The sequence below is a fragment of the Hypanus sabinus genome, chromosome 29 (genome assembly GCF_030144855.1).
Source record: "Hypanus sabinus isolate sHypSab1 chromosome 29, sHypSab1.hap1, whole genome shotgun sequence".
NCBI classification, from domain to species: Eukaryota; Metazoa; Chordata; class Chondrichthyes; order Myliobatiformes; family Dasyatidae; genus Hypanus; species Hypanus sabinus.
This window is the reverse complement of record NC_082734.1, coordinates 650,020-666,847: the sequence shown is the minus strand read 5'-3', so window position 1 is coordinate 666,847 and position 16,828 is coordinate 650,020. Positions and strand designations below refer to the sequence as shown.

General features: G+C 46.3%; 2 protein-coding genes across 4 annotated transcripts in view; both read left to right on the top strand.

Annotated features, from left to right (window-relative positions):
• The window catches only part of mvp (major vault protein), a 55,939-nt gene that overhangs the window by 26,577 nt on the left and 12,534 nt on the right, over window positions 1-16,828 (top strand). For all 3 annotated transcript variants that reach the window (XM_059953300.1, XM_059953301.1, XM_059953299.1), the window contains 5 exons: window positions 1,028-1,172; window positions 1,978-2,189; window positions 2,570-2,686; window positions 2,831-2,957; window positions 3,244-3,432. In XM_059953300.1, the coding sequence (XP_059809283.1) occupies window positions 1,028-1,172; window positions 1,978-2,189; window positions 2,570-2,686; window positions 2,831-2,957; window positions 3,244-3,432 (790 nt within the window). The remainder of the gene's footprint in view (window positions 1-1,027; window positions 1,173-1,977; window positions 2,190-2,569; window positions 2,687-2,830; window positions 2,958-3,243; window positions 3,433-16,828) is intronic.
• Window positions 3,443-9,545, top strand: LOC132382840 (uncharacterized). Its single transcript, XM_059953302.1, has 2 exons — window positions 3,443-7,782; window positions 8,039-9,545. Exon 2 carries the CDS (start codon window positions 8,104-8,106, stop codon window positions 9,055-9,057), a length of 954 nt encoding a protein of 317 aa, XP_059809285.1. The 5' UTR covers window positions 3,443-7,782; window positions 8,039-8,103; the 3' UTR covers window positions 9,058-9,545.

Genomic DNA, 16,828 nt, shown 5'->3' with positions numbered 1-16,828 from the left:
GTGAGGAATAGAGGGGAGGGGAACGGGGGGGGGGGGGGGATGTCTCTCGTCTCTACAACACAGGAACAGGCCCTTCGACTGACATTATCTGTGCTGATTAGGGGGCCAAATGAAACTAAATCCCTTCAGCCTATGCAGATCTCTCCATTCCCTGTACATCTAAATACCTTTCTAAGGGTCTGTTAACATCTCTATCGGTTTTGCTTCTGCCACCACCGCTGGCAGCACATTGCTGGCACCTACCACTCTGTATTTGAAAAAACACACACAAACAATTGCTGGCCCTACACACCTCCTTTGAACTTTTCCCCTGCTCACTTCAAATTCATGCCCTCTAATATTAAACATTTTCACCCGGGGGGGGGGGGGGTGGAGATACCAGATGTCTGCTCTATCTGAACCTCTCATCTTGTAAACCTCTATCAGATCTCTCCTCAGCCTCCACCATTCCAGAGAAAGCAATACAAGTGTCTCTGACCTCTCCTCACAGCTCAGGCCCTCAAATCCAGGCAGCATCCTGGTGAACATCTTTTGCACCTTCTAAAAAGCCCCTACAACCCTTCCTGTAGCGGGGCAACCAGAACTAGATGCAGCTGGACCAGAGGTTTATAAAGCTGCAACATAACTTCCTGACTTTTGAACTTAGTGCCTCGACTAATAAAGGCAAACATGCTGCACACCTCCCTTAGCACCCTGTCAACCTGTGTGGCCACCTTCGGGGAGCTCTGGGAATTGTCCCAGGATCCCTCCGTAGGTCAACACAGTTAAGGGTCCTGCCATTAACTGTGCCCTGTCCCGTTACTTTTGACCTCCCAAAGTGTAACACCTCACACTTACTGAGATCAAACTCCATCTGCCATTTCTCTGCCCATATCTGATTTTCAGAATCTGTCATGAAACTTGCTAAATTCATGGTTCTATCTTACCATGATAGCAAGCTGAGTCTTGGTAGGGGTTTAGTGGAAGAGGGTGGGGGAAGACACACTCCTGCCTCTCCCTGACCCATTCCCTCACCTCTGCCCCTCAGGCACTTTGAAGTGTCAGATCGCAGCGATCCTAAAGAGGCAGCCAAGATCTTCAGCGTGCTGGACTTTGTGGGGGACGCTTGCAAGGCCATTGCCTCTCGAACCCGGGGGGCTGTGGCTGCTGTGCAGTTTGACGACTTTCACAAGGTGAGGAGGCTTGGAGCAACATTGGGGTAGCTGTTGACACCACTAACCAGGTCTCTAGGTCTCTCTGCTACCTCTCCCTTTCCCTGCCTCTCACTCTGCTTCCCTCCCACTGTCTTTCTTTCACTGTTCCCTTCTCTGCAGGCCACAGTCCCGGCCTCACCCTGTGGAGACTGTAGTGAACGTTGTGGAGCAGTGAGCAGAGCCGGACCAACCCTCACCCTGGTCACAATACCCAACCTTTTCAATCTGTCCAGCCAGGCATTTAAGTTGTCAAAGCATTGGCTCATTTGTTGGTCTAAGACTTGGGCCCTGATGCTTCGATACACTCTGGGCCTGGACCCTGCCGCCACAATCTAGCCTATATCTGACCTTATCAAATCGGCCTGGTGCTTAGCTTGATCCATCCTCACTTTGTTTAGGTGGGTGGGCTCTGAAATTCCTCTGCTCTGACCGTTCTCTGCTTCACACACCCTGACTCTGTCTCACCATGACTTGATCTTGCTTCGATCACTTCTCGAACTTGCTTCAATGTCGCTCCACCTTTGCCACACCTGCACAGCTCAACCCTTGAGTCAGCCTCTCCTTAGCTTGTGTCTTCATTGTTTGCAGTAATTGTTTACCAAAATTTTGCACAAAAGTGTTATAAAGTAGTTAAATTTCTTGCTCTATGAACAGCCAGTAAGCTGCCTGTCTTCAGTAGCGCCCTTAAACTGGAAGAGCCTGGAACAACTCTCACTGCATCCCCCACCCTCACCTCCTCTCTCCTCCCCTCCTCCGTTCCTGCCCTTCTCTCCTCTTTCCACAGAACTCAGCCCGGATAATCCGTTCGGCAGTGTTTGGCTTTGACGGGGAGCTGAAGGTGAGGGACCGGCTCGTGTTTTCACAGAATAACCTGTGTATCACCAGTGTGGACATCCAGGCAGTGGAGCCTGTTGATCAGAGGACCCGTGATGCACTGCAGAAGAGTGTTCAGTTGGCCATCGAGATCACCACTAACGCACAGGAGGCTGCGGCCAGGTCCGTGCAGTGATAGGCGAGGGTGGAGGAGGAAGGACATGGATGAGTGAAGAAGAGGTGGGAAGGAGAGGAGGGGGAGGAAGGAACTGGATGAGAAGGAAGGCAGGGAGAAGGGTGAGGAGGGGAGGAGGACAGGAAAAAGATGAGGAAGAGAAGGGAGAAGATGGGGAGGGGAAGGATGAGGAAAAGAGGGTGGAGATGAGGAGTGGAACTGAGTAGAGGGAAAGAGGGGGAGTCAAGAGAGGGTGGGTGATAAGGGGATGGAGAGTGAGGGTGGTGTAGGAGCTGGGAGTGGGTGAGGAGTGAGAAGAGGGTAGTTGGGAGTATGTGGTTACTTTCCTGGAGGGGTTGACTCCAGGATCTCTCTCCCTGACCCCCAGACATGAGGCAGAGCGTCTGGAACAGGAGGCCAAGGGTCGTCTGGAGCGTCAACGTATCCTCGACCAGGCGGAGGCAGAGCGAGCTCGCAAGGAGCTGCTCGAACTGGAGGCCAACAGGTTTGTCCGTACCCCCCCCGCCACCCCGTCTGTCCGCATTCTCCCCTGTTCATGTGCCCCTTCCCCTGCCTGTCCGCTACCCTTGACCCATCCTGCTGTCTGTCCAATCCCCACCCCTTCACTGACCCACCTCTGTTTCCACAGCATGGCAGTGGAGAGCACAGGCGCTGCTAAGGCAGAGGCACAATCGAGGGCAGAGGCAGCGAGGATCGAGGGTGAGGGAGCTGTCCTACAGGCTAGGCTGAAGGCCCAGGCACTGGACATCGAAACAGTGAGTGATACCTCTGGACTGCTGAGAACCCCACACTCCCACCAGTCCACGCCTCCTTTTGAGATCCTGACTGCCGAATCCCTCACCAACACCCCCACCCACCTACCCAGACTGCCGTCATCCCCTCACTGTCAAGAATTGGAAATAGAGATTTTCTCCACTGTGTGTGACAGAGATACCTGAACTCTCCTTGTCTCACCCCCTCCCCACTCCCCCAACCCTCCCCTGCTCTGCCCCCACATTTTTCCTGCTGTTTACCTTCACCCCCCCCCCCCCCCCCCACCAGGACGCTGAGCTCCTGCGACTTACCAAGGCTCGGGAGCAGGAGCTGAAGTACGTGGAGGCGCAGAACCGCCTAGAAGTGGAAAAAAACCTCCAGTTGGCCCAGGTGGAATCCAAGCGCTTTCAGGAGATGGTCCAGGCCATTGGCCCCGAGACCATTCGGGCCATTGCCGTGTCTGGGCCTGAACTTCAGGTACAACTATGCTCCCCCTCTCACCATCAATGCTTATGGGTCAGAAGGTTTGCCTTCTCAAATTGCAGGATGAATTCTATCATGTTATGATCACTGGCCCCAAAGGTTTTTGTATGTTAAACTCTTAATCAATTCCGGTTCATTACACACACCCAATTCAGAATAGCTGATCCCCAAGTGAGCTCAGCCACGAAAATTCCTCCTCTTCAGATCCAGCACCAATCTGACTTTTCCAATTACCTGCATATTGAAATCCACAGTGACTATCACCCTCTTTTTAATGATTTTACATTGCAGCTCATCCTGTTGTTGGCCTATCATCAACCATTCCTCACTACATGTTGCCTTTGTTTGTAAACCAACTAGCCCTCGGCCCTAAACCAGCTAATCTTTAGCCCTATATGCTGGTTCCCAACCCCCTGCCAAATTAGTTTAAACCCTCCTGAACAGTTCTAGCAAACCTGCCCAGAGGGATATTGGTTCTCCCCCCACCTCAGATGTAACCCATCTCTTCTGCATAGGTTGTACCTTCCCCAGGAGAGAACTCCAGAAATCTGAAGCCCTGCCCCATGCACCAGTTCTTTAGTCATGCATTCATTCTTTTCTTAACCTCACTGGCGCTGGCACAGGCAGCAATCCAGAGATTACCAACCTGGAGGTCCTGCTTTTCAACTTTCTGCCCAGCTCCCTAACATCTCTCTTCTGGACCTTCTCACCTTTCATACCTATTTCATAGGTACTAATATGTACCAAGAATTCTGTCTGCTCACATAGAAACATAGAAAACCTACAGCACAATACAGGCTCTTCGGCCCACAAAGTTGTGCCGAACACATCCCTACTTTAGAAATTACTAGGCTTACTTATAGCTCTCTATTTTACCAAGTTCCGTGTACCTATCTAAAAGCCTCTTAAAAGACCCTATCGTATCCATCTCCACCAACGTTGCTGGCAGCCTATTCCACGCACTCACCACTCTGACCCCTGACATCTCCTCTGTACCTACTCCCTAGCACCTTAAATCTGTGTCCTCTTGTGACAACCATTTCAGCCCTGGGAAAGAGCTTCTGACTATCCACATGATCTATTCCTGTCATCATCTTGGACACCTCTATCAGGTCACCTCTCATCCTCCTTTGCTCCAAAGAGAAAAGGCATGCTCCCTAATCCAGGCATCATCCTTGTAAATCTCCTCTGCACCCTTTCTATGATTTCCAAATCCTTCCTGTAGTGAGGCAACCAGAACTGAGCATAGTACTCCATGTGGGGTCTGACCAGGGTCCTATATAGCTGCAACATTATCTCTCGGCTCCTAAATTCAACTCCACAATTGATGAAGGCCAATACACCGTATGCCTTCTTAACCACAAAGACAACCTACACAGCTGCTTTGAGCATCCTATGGACTCAGACCTCAAGATCCCTCTGATCCTCCAAACTGCCAAGAGTCTTACCATTAATACTATATTCTGCCATCATATTTGACCTACCAAAATGAACTACTTCACACTTATCTGGGTTGAATTCCATCTGCCACTTGTCAGCCCAGTTTAGCATCCTATCAATTTTCCACTGTAACCTCTGACAGCCCTCCACACTATCCACAACACCTCCAACCTTTGTGTCATCAGCAAACTTACTGACCCATCCCTTTAGAATGTTCCCCTTTAGAATGCCATGGACCCGGTCTGACACATCCCTGACTCTGGTACATGGGAGGCAACACACCAACTGGGTCTCTACCATGCCCACAGAATCTCATCCATCCTTCCAACTTTGGGAAGTATCACTACTGCAGTCCTCTGTACCTCTCTTCTCAGCCACAGCCCAAGACCTGATTGCTGCGGCTGCTGAGAGATCATCACTCTCAACGGTATCCAAAGTGGTATACTTACTATTGAAGGGAATGGCAAAAGGGGGACTCTGCACTGGCTGCCCATTTCCCTGACAGTCACCCAATTATCTGCCTCCTGCAACCTGGGGGTTGACTACCTCCATGTAGCTCCCATCTATCACTTCCTCAGTCTCCCATATGAGACTAAGATTATTAAGCTGCATTTCCTTCCAGTTTCTTAACATGTTCTCTGAGGAGTTGCAGCTCGGTGCACCTGGTACAGTTGTGGTTATCCAAGAAGCTGGAGCTCTCGCGCAATAACCACATCTCACACAAAGAACAGAACACAGCCCCTGGAACCATTCTCACTGCATAAACTGTGCCCCAAATGAAAAGTAGTTAAGAAATTTACAAAGTACTTACCTTGCCAAAGCTTGATGAGCCAAAGCCACTCCTGACCTGGCCCATTCACATGATGAAACTAAACATCCTAAATCCTGTACCCAGTGCCCTGACTGATGAAGACCAAAGTGCTAAACCCTTTCACCACCCTATCTACCTGTGACTCCATTTTCAGGGAACCTCAGTCCCTCTGTTCTACAACAATCCCCTAAGTCCTCTCGTCCACTGTGAAACATTTGGGATAAATCCAAAGTGAAGAATTACTCAGTTAGTCAGGATAGAGTTTGAAACTGATGGGGAATTACTCAGTGAGTCAGGCAAGGCTTGTGAGGAAAGATTGGCATGGCCAATCTGGACATCGGGAGTTTTGAAAGGTAGCAACTTCAATCAGGTCCACTGCCCAAGTACAAAATTAGCAACGGGTTGCTACAGCGAGAAAGAGCATTGATCAGCAATCAATCCGTATTTCGGATTGATTAGCAAGAGCAAATTAAAAGGGCAAGTGCAGTGGCCATCATCTGAGTGGACAGAGTCAGAGTGGTGATCTTGAGGCTTAGCTCTTTGAGGCTTCTGCAAGGAGAGGCTTCAGTCAGAGAAAGCAAAGAAAAGCTGAAGTTTTGTTTTTCCTTCCCTTCTTTATATCTGCTTAGTAGGATAGTAGAGATGCTAGGCAGGATAGCTGAATGCTCCTTTTGCGGGAGATATAGGAAAGCAGGGAGATGCCTAGAGTTCCTGTTGACAACTATGAGAGGTGCATCCAGCTGCATAGAAACATAGAAAACCTACAGCACAATACAGGCCCTTTGGCCCACAAAGTTGTGCCCGACATGTCCCTACCTTAGAAATTACTAGGCTTACCTATATCTCTATTTTTCTCATGTACCTATACAAAAGTCTCTTAAAAGACCCTATCGTATCTGCCTCCACCACCGTTGCCGGCAGCCCATTCCATGTACTCACCACTGGGTAGAAAAACTTACCCCTGAAATCTCCTCTGTACCTACTCCCCAGCACCTTAAACCTGTGTCCTCTTCTGGCAGCCATTTCAGCCCTGGGAAAAAGCCTCTGACTGTCCACATGACTGTCTCATCATCTTGTACACCTTTATCAGGTCACCTCTCGTCCTCCCTCACTCCAAGGAGAAAAGGTTGAGTTCACTCAACCTATTCTCATAAGGCATGCTCCCCAATCCAGGCAACAGCCTTGTAAAGCAGCAGAGATACCGAGGAGCAGATTGGGAGGCAGATTTTGGAAAGGTGCAAAAATAACAGGGTTGTTATCATGGGCGTCTTTAACTTCCCTGATACTGATTGGCACTTGATTAGTTCCAAGGATTTAGATGGGGCAGAGTTTGTTAAGTGTGTCCAGGACGGATTCCTGTCACAATATGTTGACAGGCTGTCTAGGGGGAATGCCATACTAGATCTAGTATTAGGCAACGAACCGGGTCAGGTCAAAGATCTGTCAGTGGGTGAGCATCTGGGGGACAGTGATCACCGCTCCCTGACCTTTAGCATCATCATGGAAAAGGATAGAATCAGAGAGGGCAGGAAAATTTTGAATTGGGGAAGGGCAAATTATGAGGCTATAAAGCTAGAACTTGCTGGTGTGAATTGGGATGATGTTTTTGCAGGGAAATGTATTATGGACATGGGGTCAATGTTTAAAGATCTCTTGCAGGATGTTGGGGATAAATTTGTCCTGGTGAGGAAGGTAAAGAATGGTAGGGTGAAGGAACCATGGGTGACAAGTGAGGTGGAAATTCTAGTCAGGTGGAAGAAAGCAGCATACATGAGGTTTAGGAAGCAAGGATCAGATGGGTATATTGAGGAATATAGGGTGGCAAGAAAGGAGCTTAAGAAGGGGCTGAGAAGAGCAAGAAGGGGGCATGAGAAGGCCTTGGTGAGTAGGGTAAAGGAAAACCCCAAGGCATTCACCCCAAGGTGAGGGAGGAAAGGCAGGTGATGGAGAAGGGATGCGCTCAGCCCGAAGATGTAGGGGAGAAGAAAGAAAAGGATAATAAATTTGAATGCATTGTTAGGGATGGAAAGAGAGGAGGAGATGGAGAGTATCTTAAATGTATCTATTTTAATGCAAGGAGCATTGTAAGAAAGGTGGATGAGCTCAAAGCGTGGATTGATACCTGGAATTATGATGTTGTAGCTATTAGTGAAACATGGTTGCAGGAAGGGTGTGATTGGCAACTAAATATTCCTGGATTTAGTTGCTTCAGGTGTGATAGAGTAGGAGGGGCCAGAGGAGGAGGTGTTGCATTGCTTGTCCGAGAAAATCTTATGGCGGTGCTTTGGAAGGATAGATTAGAGAGCTCCTCTAGGGAGGCCATTTGGGTGGAATTGAAGAATGGGAAAGGTGCAGTAACACTGATAGGAGTGTATTATAGGCCACCTAATGGGGCGCGTGAGTTGGAAGAGCAAATGTGTAAGGAGATAGCAGATATTTGTAGTAAACACAAGGTGGTGATTGTGGGAGATTTTAATTTTCCACACGTAGACTGGGAAGCTCATTCTGTAAAAGGGCTGGATGGTTTAGAGTTTGTGAAATGTGTGCAGGATAGTTTTTTGCAACAATACATAGAAGTACCGACTAGAGATGGGGCAGTGTTGGATCTCCTGTTAGGGAATGCGATAGGTCAGCTGACAGATGTATGTGTTGGGGAGCACTTCAGGTCCAGTGATCACAATAGCATTAGCTTCAATATAATTATGGAGAAGGACAGGACTGGACCTAGAGTTGAGATTTTTAATTGGAGAAAGGCTAACTTTGAGGGGATGCGAAGGGATTTAGAGAGAGTGGATTGGGTCAAGTTGTTTTATGGGAAGGATGTAATAGAGAAATGGAGGTCATTTAAGGGTGAAATTATGAGGGTACAGAATCTTTATGTTCCTGTTAGGGTGAAAGGAAAGGTTAAAGGTTTGAGAGCACCATGGTTTTCAAGGGATATTATAAATTTGGTTCAGAAAAAGAGGGATGTCTACAATAGATACGAGGTTGGTTTGGCAAATAAGGTGAAAGTAAATCCGAAAGGTTTCTACAGTTATATTAAAAGCAAGAGGATAGTGAGGGATAAAATTGGCCCCTTAGAGAATCAGAGTGGTCAGCTATGTGTGGAACCGAAGGAGATGGGAGAGATTTTGAATGATTTCTTCTCTTCGGTATTCACTAAGGAGAAGGATATTGAATTGTCTAAGGTGTGGGAAACAAGTAAGGAAGTTATGGAACCTATGACAATTAAAGAGGTGGAGGTACTGGCACTTTTAAGAAATTTAAAAGTGGATAAATCTCCGGGTCCTGTCAGGATATTCCCCAGGACCTTGAAGGAAGTTTGTGTAGAAATAGCAGGAGCTCTGACGGAGATCTTTAATATGTAATTAGAAACGGGGATTGTGCCGGAGGATTGGCGTATTGCTCATGTGGTTCCATTGTTTAAAAAGGGTTCTAGAAGGAAGCCTAGCAATTATAGACCTGTCAGTTTGACATCAGTGGTGGGTAAATTAATGGAAAGTATTCTTAGAGGTCGTATTTATAATTATCTGGATAGACTGGATCTGATTAGAAGTAGCCAGCATGGATTTGTGCGTGGAAGGTCATGTTTGACAAACCTTATTGAATTTTTTGAAGAAGTTACGAGGAATGTTGACGAGGGTAAGGCAGTGGATGTAGTCTATATGGACTTCAGCAAAGCCTTTGACAAAGTTCCACATGGAAGGTTAATTAAGAAGGTTCAGTCGTTAGGTATTAATGCTGGAGTAATAAAATGGATTCAACAGTGGCTAGATGGGAGATGCCAGAGAGTAGTGGTGGATAATTGTTTATCGGGATGGAGGCCGGTGACTAGCGGGGTGCCTCAGGGATCTGTTTTGGGCCCAATGTTGTTTGTAATATACATAAATGATCTGGATGATGGGGTGGTAAATTGGATTAGTAAGTATGCTGATGATACTAAGGTAGGAGGTGTTGTGGATAATGAGGTGGATTTTCAAAGCTTGCAGGGAGATTTATGCCGGTTAGAAGAATGGGCTGAACGTTGGCAGATGGAGTTTAATGCTGAGAAGTGTGAGGTTCTACATTTTGGCAGGAATAATCCAAATAGAACATACAGAGTAAATGGTAGGGCATTGAGGAATGCAGAGGAACAGAGAGATCTAGGAATAACTGTGCATAGTTCCCTGAAAGTGGAGTCTCATGTAGATAGGGTGGTGAAGAGGGCTTTTGGAACGCTGGCCTTTATAAATCAAAGCATTGAGTACAGAAGTTGGGATGTAATGCTAAAGTTGTACAAGGCATTGGTAAGGCCAAATTTGGAATATTGTGTGCAGTTCTGGTCACCGAATTATAGGAAAGATATCAATAAATTAGAGAGAGTGCAGAGACGATTTACTAGGATGTTACCTGGGTTTCAGCAATTAAGTTACAGAGAAAGGTTGAACAAGTTTGGTCTCTATTCATTGGAGCATAGAAGGTTGAGGGGGGATTTGATCGAGGTATTTAAAATTTTGAGAGGGATAGATAGAGTTGACGTGAACAGGCTGTTTCCATTGAGAGTAGGGGAGATTCAAACTAGAGGACATGATTTGAGAGTTAGGGGGCAGAAGTTTAAGGGAAACACGAGGGGGTATTTCTTTACTCAAAGAGTGATAGCTGTGTGGAATGAGCTTCCTGTAGAAGTAGTAGAGGCCAGTTCAGTTGTGTCATTTAAGGTAAAATTGGATAGGTATATGGACAGGAAAGGAGTGGAGGGTTATGGGCTGAGTGCGGGTAGGTGGGACTAGGTGAGATTAAGGGTTCGGCACGGACTAGGAGGGCCAAGATGGCCTGTTTCCGTGCTGTGATTGTTATATGGTTATTCTTCAATTATGTGAAGAACAAAAGGATGACAGGAGTGAAGGTAGGACCGATTAGAGATAAAGTGGGAAGATGTGCCTGGAGGCTGTGGAAGTGAGCAAGGTCCTTAATGAATACTTTTCTTCAGTATTCACCACTGAGAGGGAACTTGATGACGGTGAGGACAATATGAGTGAGGTTGATGTTCTGGAGCATGTTGATATTAAGGGAGAGGAGGTGTTGGCGTTGTTAAAATATATTAGGATGGATAAGTCCCCGGGGCCTGACGAAATATTCCCCAGGCTGCTCCACGAGGCAAGGGAAGAGATTGCTGAACCTCTGGCTAGGATCTTTATGTCCTTGTTGTCCACGGGAATGGTACTGGAGGATTGGAGGGAGGCGAATGTTGTCCCCTTGTTCAAAAAAGGTAGTAGGGATAGTCCAGGTAATTATAGACCAGTGAGCCTTATGTCTGTAGTGGGAAAGCTGTTGGAAAAGATTCTTAGAGATAGGGTCTATGGGCATTTAGAGAATCATGGTCTGATCATGGACAGTCAACATGGCTTTGTGAAGGGTAGATCGTGCCTAACAAGCCTGATAGACTTCTTCGAGGGGGTAACCAGGCATATAGATGAGGATAGTGTAGTGGATGTGATCTACATGGATTTTAGTAAGGCATTTTACAAGGTTCCACACGGTAGACTTATTCAGAAAGTCAGAAGGCATGGGATCCAGGGAAGTTTGGCCAGGCGGATTCAGAATTGGCTTGCCTGCAGAAAGCAGAGGGTCATGGTGGAGGGAGTACATTCAGATTGGAGGGTTGTGACTAGTGGTGTCCCACAAGGATCTGTTCTGGGACCTCTACTTCTTGTGATTTTTATTAACGAACTGGATGTTGGAGTAGAAGGGTGGACTGGCAAGTTTGCAGATGACACAAAGGTTGGTGTGGTGTTGTAGATAGTGTAGAGGATTGTCGAAGATTGCAGAGAGACATTGATAGGATGCAGAAGTGGGCTGAGAAGTGGCAGATGGAATTCAACCTGGAGAAGTGTGAGGTGGTACACTTTGGAAGGACAAACTTCAAGGCAGAGTATAAAATAAATGGCAGGATACTTGGTAATGTGGAGGAGCAGAGGGATCGGGGGGTACATGTCCACAGATCCCTAAAAGTTGCCTCACAGGTAGATAGGGTAGTTAAGAAAGCTTATAGGGTGTTAGCTTTCATAAGCTGAGGGATAGAGTTTAAGAGATGCTATGTAATGATGCAGCTCTATAAAACTCCAGTTAGGCCACACTTGGAGTACTGTGTCCAGTTCTGGTCGCCTCAGTATAGGAAGGATGTGGAAACATTGGAAAGGGTACAGAGCAAATTTACCAGGATGCTGCCTGGTTTAGAGGGTATGGATTATGATCAGAGATTAAGGGAGCTAGGGCTTTACTGTTTGGAGAGAAGGAGGATGAGAGGAGACATGATAGAGGGGTACAAGATATTAAGAGGAATAGACAGAGTGGACAGCCAGCGCCTCTTCCCCAGGGCACCACTGCTCAGTACAAGAGGACATGGCTTTAAGGTAAGGGGAGGGAAGTTCAAGGGGGATATTAGAGGAAGGTTTTTCCACTCAGAGTGGTTGGTGTGTGGAATGCACTGCCTGAGTCAGTAGCGGAGGCAGATAAACTAGTGAAGTTTAAGAGACTACTAGACAGGTATATTGAAGAATTTGTGGGGTATTATATGGGAGGCAGGGTTTGAGGGTCGGCACAACATTGTGGGCTGAAGGGCCTGTAATGTGCTGTACTATTCTATGTTCTAAATTTCCTGCACACCCTTTCTATCACTTTTGATACTGTCAGGTGTGATGACCTAACAGAGGGAAGTCACAGTGGTCAGGTTTCTGGCTGAGTATGGCTCTGTGATTCAGAAGGGAAGAGGAGGAAGAGGCATGCTGTGGTAATAGGGGGAGTCCATTGAAACATAGAAGCAGAATTAGGCCATTGAGACTGCTCCACCATTCCATCATGGTTAATCTCAGATCCCACTTAACCCCATACACCTGCTGTTAGCTAGGGGAATGGACATGAGGTTTTGTGGGTGAGAATAGGATTCTCTGTTGGTATGTTTTCTCCTGAGTTCCAGAGTCCAGGTTGACAATGTTGTTAAGAAGACTGGTGTGTTGATCTTCATCAACCATGGGATTGAGTTCAAGAGCCATGACGTAATGTTACAGTTATATAAGATCTTGGTCAGACCCCACTGGAGTACTGTGCTCAGATCTGGACACCTCATTACAGGAAAGATGTGAATGCTATAGAGAGTGTGCAGAGGAGATTTACAAGGATGTTGCCTGGATTGGAGAGCATGCCCTATGAGAATAGGTTGAGTCAATTTGGCTTTTTCTCCTTGGAGTGACAGAGGATGAGAGGTGATCTAATAGAGGTGTATAGATGATGAGAAGCATTAATTGTGCAGATAGCCAGAGGCTTTTAACCGGGGATGAAATGTCTAACACGAGGGGCCGTAGTTTTAAGGTGCTTGGAAGTAGATACAAGGGGGACAGAGGTACGTTTTTTCACACAGAGTGTGGTGGGTCAGTGGAATACACTACCAGCAGCAGTGGTGGAGGCAGATACAATAGGGTCTTTTAAGAGACTCTTAGACAGGTACATGGAGCTTAGAAAATTAGAAGGCTATGCAGTAGGGAAATTCTAGGCAGCTTCCAGTGTAGTTTACATGGTCGGTACAACAATGTGGGCCGAAGGACCAATAATGTGCTGTAGATTTTCCATCTTCTATATTCTATCTTGGATGGAGTCTGGATTACTACCTATGCCACGTGCTAGTGAGGCCAGAACTAGGATGATTATAATGGTTAATATAATGGTTAATGGTTAATGATTATAATGGTTATAATGGCTAAGAGTTGGTGTAGGAGGAAGGGCATTATTTTTGGGCTCGCCTCCTGGGAAGGTGGGATCTGTACAGAAGACAGAAGGGAAGGTTTGCATCTGAACTGGAGGGGGACTAATATCCTAGCAGGAAGGTTTGTTAACGCTGCACAGTGGGGTTTAAACTAGAGTTGCAGGGGATGGGAACAAGAATGCCAGAACAGTTAGTGGAGAAGTTGTGGAGGGAGATATTGGAAAGACCTCAAAGTTAGGAATCAATGTTGATCAAGGTGTGACCAGCGTCCTGAGTTGCATAAATCTCAATGCAAGTAGTATCGTAGGAAAAGGTGGATAATAGCGCTGAAAATTAGGTAGCTGGTTTACAAACAGAGGCAATGTGTAGTGAGGGGAGGCTGTTGATAGGGCAGAATTGCAGTCAACAGATCAGTTGCAACATTAGAGGTGGACAAAATCAAAAAAGGTGAATACAGGACTGAAGGTGTTATTTTTGAATGAGTGCATTATATGGATGAACAGTTGCAGATTGGCAGGTATGAAGATGTAGGTATTACTGAATCATGGGAAAAAGATTATAGCTGGGAACTCTAATTTCCAAGGATACACATTGTATCAAAAGGACAGGCAGAAAGTCAGATTGCTTTGTTGGTAAAAAAAATATGAAATCAATTCATTAGAAAGAGGTGAAATAGGGTCAGAAGGTGTTGAATCATTGTGTATAGGCTAAGGAACTGCAAGGGTAAAAAGTCCCTGATGGGAGTGGTATGCAGACCCCAAAACGGTAATAAGAATGTGGTCCACAAATTACAATGGGAGATAGAAAATGTATGACAAAAGGGCAATATTACAATAGTCATGGGGGTGTTTCAATATTCAGGTAAACTGGGAAAATCAGTTTGGTGCTGGATCCCCAGTGTATTTTACAATGCTTATGAGATGGCTTTTGAAGCAGCTCGTGGTTGAGCAAACAAGGAAATCAGCTATTCTGGATTGGGTATTGTGTAGTGAACTGGATTTGATTAGAAACAAACAAAACCTACAGCATAATACAGGCACTTTGGGCCACAAAGCTGTGCTGAACATGACCTTACTTTAGAAATTACCCTGGGTTACCCATAGCCCTCCATTTTTCTGAGCTCCATGTACCTGTCCAGGAGTATCTTAAAAGACCCTATTGTATTCACCTCCACCACCATCACAGTCAACCCATTCCATGCACTCATCACTCTCTGCATTAAAAAAAAACTTACCCGACATCTCCTCCGTACCCGCTTCCAAGCGCTTTAAAACTATGCCCTCTCATGCTAGTAATTCTAGCCCTGGGAAAAACCCTGACTATACACATGATCAATGCCTCTCATCATCTTGTACACTTCTATCGGGTCACCTCTCATCCCCCGTTGCCCCAAGGATAAAAGGCTGAGTTCACTTAACCTATTCTCATAAGGCATGCTCCCCAATCCAGGCAACAGCCTTGTAAATCTCCTCTGCACCTTTCTATGGTTTCCACATAGAAACCATACTATAGTGAAGCGACCAGAACTGAGCACAGTACTTCAAGTGGGGTTTGACCAGGGTCCTATATAGCTGCAACATTACCTCTTGGCTCCTAAACTCAATCTCACTGTTGATGAAGGCCAATGCACCATATGCTTTCTTAACCACAGAGAAAATCTGTGCAGCAACTGAGTGTCCTATGGACTCGGACCCCAAGATCCCTCTGCTCCTCCACACTGCCAAGAGTCTTACCATTTATATTCTGCCATCATATATAACCTACCAAAATGAACCACCTCACACTTAGTTGGGTTGAACTCCATTTTTCACTTCTCAGCCCAGTTTTTCATCCTATCAATGTCCCACTGTAACCTCTGACAGCCCTCCACACTGTCCACAACACCCCCCAACCTTGGTGTCATCAGCAAATTTACTAACCCATCCCTCCACTTCTTCACCCAGGTCATTTATAAAAATTACAAAGAGTAGGGGTCCCAGAACAGATCCCTGAGGCACTCCACTGGTCACTGACCTCCATGCAGAATATGATCTGTCTACAACCACTCTTTGCCTTCTGTGGGCAAGCCAGTTCTGGATCCACAACACAATGTCTCCTTGGATCACATTCCTCCTTACTTTCTCAACAAGCCTTGCATGGGGAACCTTGTTAAATGCCTTACTAAAATCCATATACACTACATCTACGCTGTACCTTCATCAGTGTGTCTAGTCACATCCTCAAAAAAATTTAATCAGGCTGTAAGGCAAGACCTGCCTTTGACAAAGCCATGCTGACTATTCCTAATCATATTATGCCTCTCCAAAGGTTCATAAATCCTGCCTCTCAGGATCTTCTCCATCAACTTACCAACCACTGAAGTAAGACTCACTGGTCTATAATTTCCTGGCTATCTCTACTCCCTTTCTTGAATAATGGAACAACATCCACAACCCTCCAATCCTCCGGAACCTCTCCCGTCCCCATTGATGATTCAAAGATCATCACCAGAAACTCAGCTCACCTCCCACTGCAGCCTGGGGTACATTTTGTCCAGCCCCAGTGACTTATCCAACTTGATGCTTTCCAAAAGCTCCAGCACATCCTCTTCCTTAATATCTACATGCTCAAGTTTTTCCAGTCTGCTGTAAGTCATCCCTACAATCACCAAGGTCCTTTTCCATAGTGAATACTGAAGTACTCAATAAGTACTGTACCTATGCAATCTCCTGCGGTTCCATACACACTTCTCCACTGTCAGACTTGATTGGTCCTATTCTCTTGTGTCTTCTCCTCTTTGTCTTCACATACTTGTAGAATGCCTTGGGGTTTTCCTTAATCCTGTCCACCAAGGCCTTCTCATGGTCCCTTCTGGCTCTCCTAATTTCTTTCTTAAGCTCCTTCCTGCTAGCCTTGTAATCTTCCAGATCTCTATAATTATCTAGTTTTTTGAACCTTTTGTAAGCTCTTTTCTTCTCGACTAGATTTACAACAGTCTTTGTACACCACAGTTCCTATATCCTACCATCCTTTCCCTAACTTTTTGGAACGTACCTATGCAGAGCTCCATGCAAATGTACCCTGAACATTTGCCACATTTCTTTTGTGCATTTCCCTGAGAACATCTGTTCCCAATTAATGCTTCCAAGTTCCTGCCCAATAGCCTCATATTTCCCCTTACTCCAATTAATTCTCTCCCATGAGAGATCTGACAAGATCTGAGAGATCTTGGAAAGTTTCCAGGGCGCAGGCCTGGGCAGGGTTGTATGGGAGACCGGCAGTTGCCCCCACTGCAAGTCTCCCCTCTCCATGCCTCTGATGTTGTCCAAGGGGCAATACAGCGTGGCACCGGTGTCGTCGCAGAGCAATGTGTGGTTAAGTGCCTTGCTCAAGGACACAACACGCTGCCTCAGCTGAGATCA

Coding starts and splice junctions, on each gene's coding strand:
- LOC132382840 (XM_059953302.1), top strand. CDS start 8,104: ATGTGTAAGGAGATAGCAGATATTTGTAGTAAACACAAGGTGGTGATT.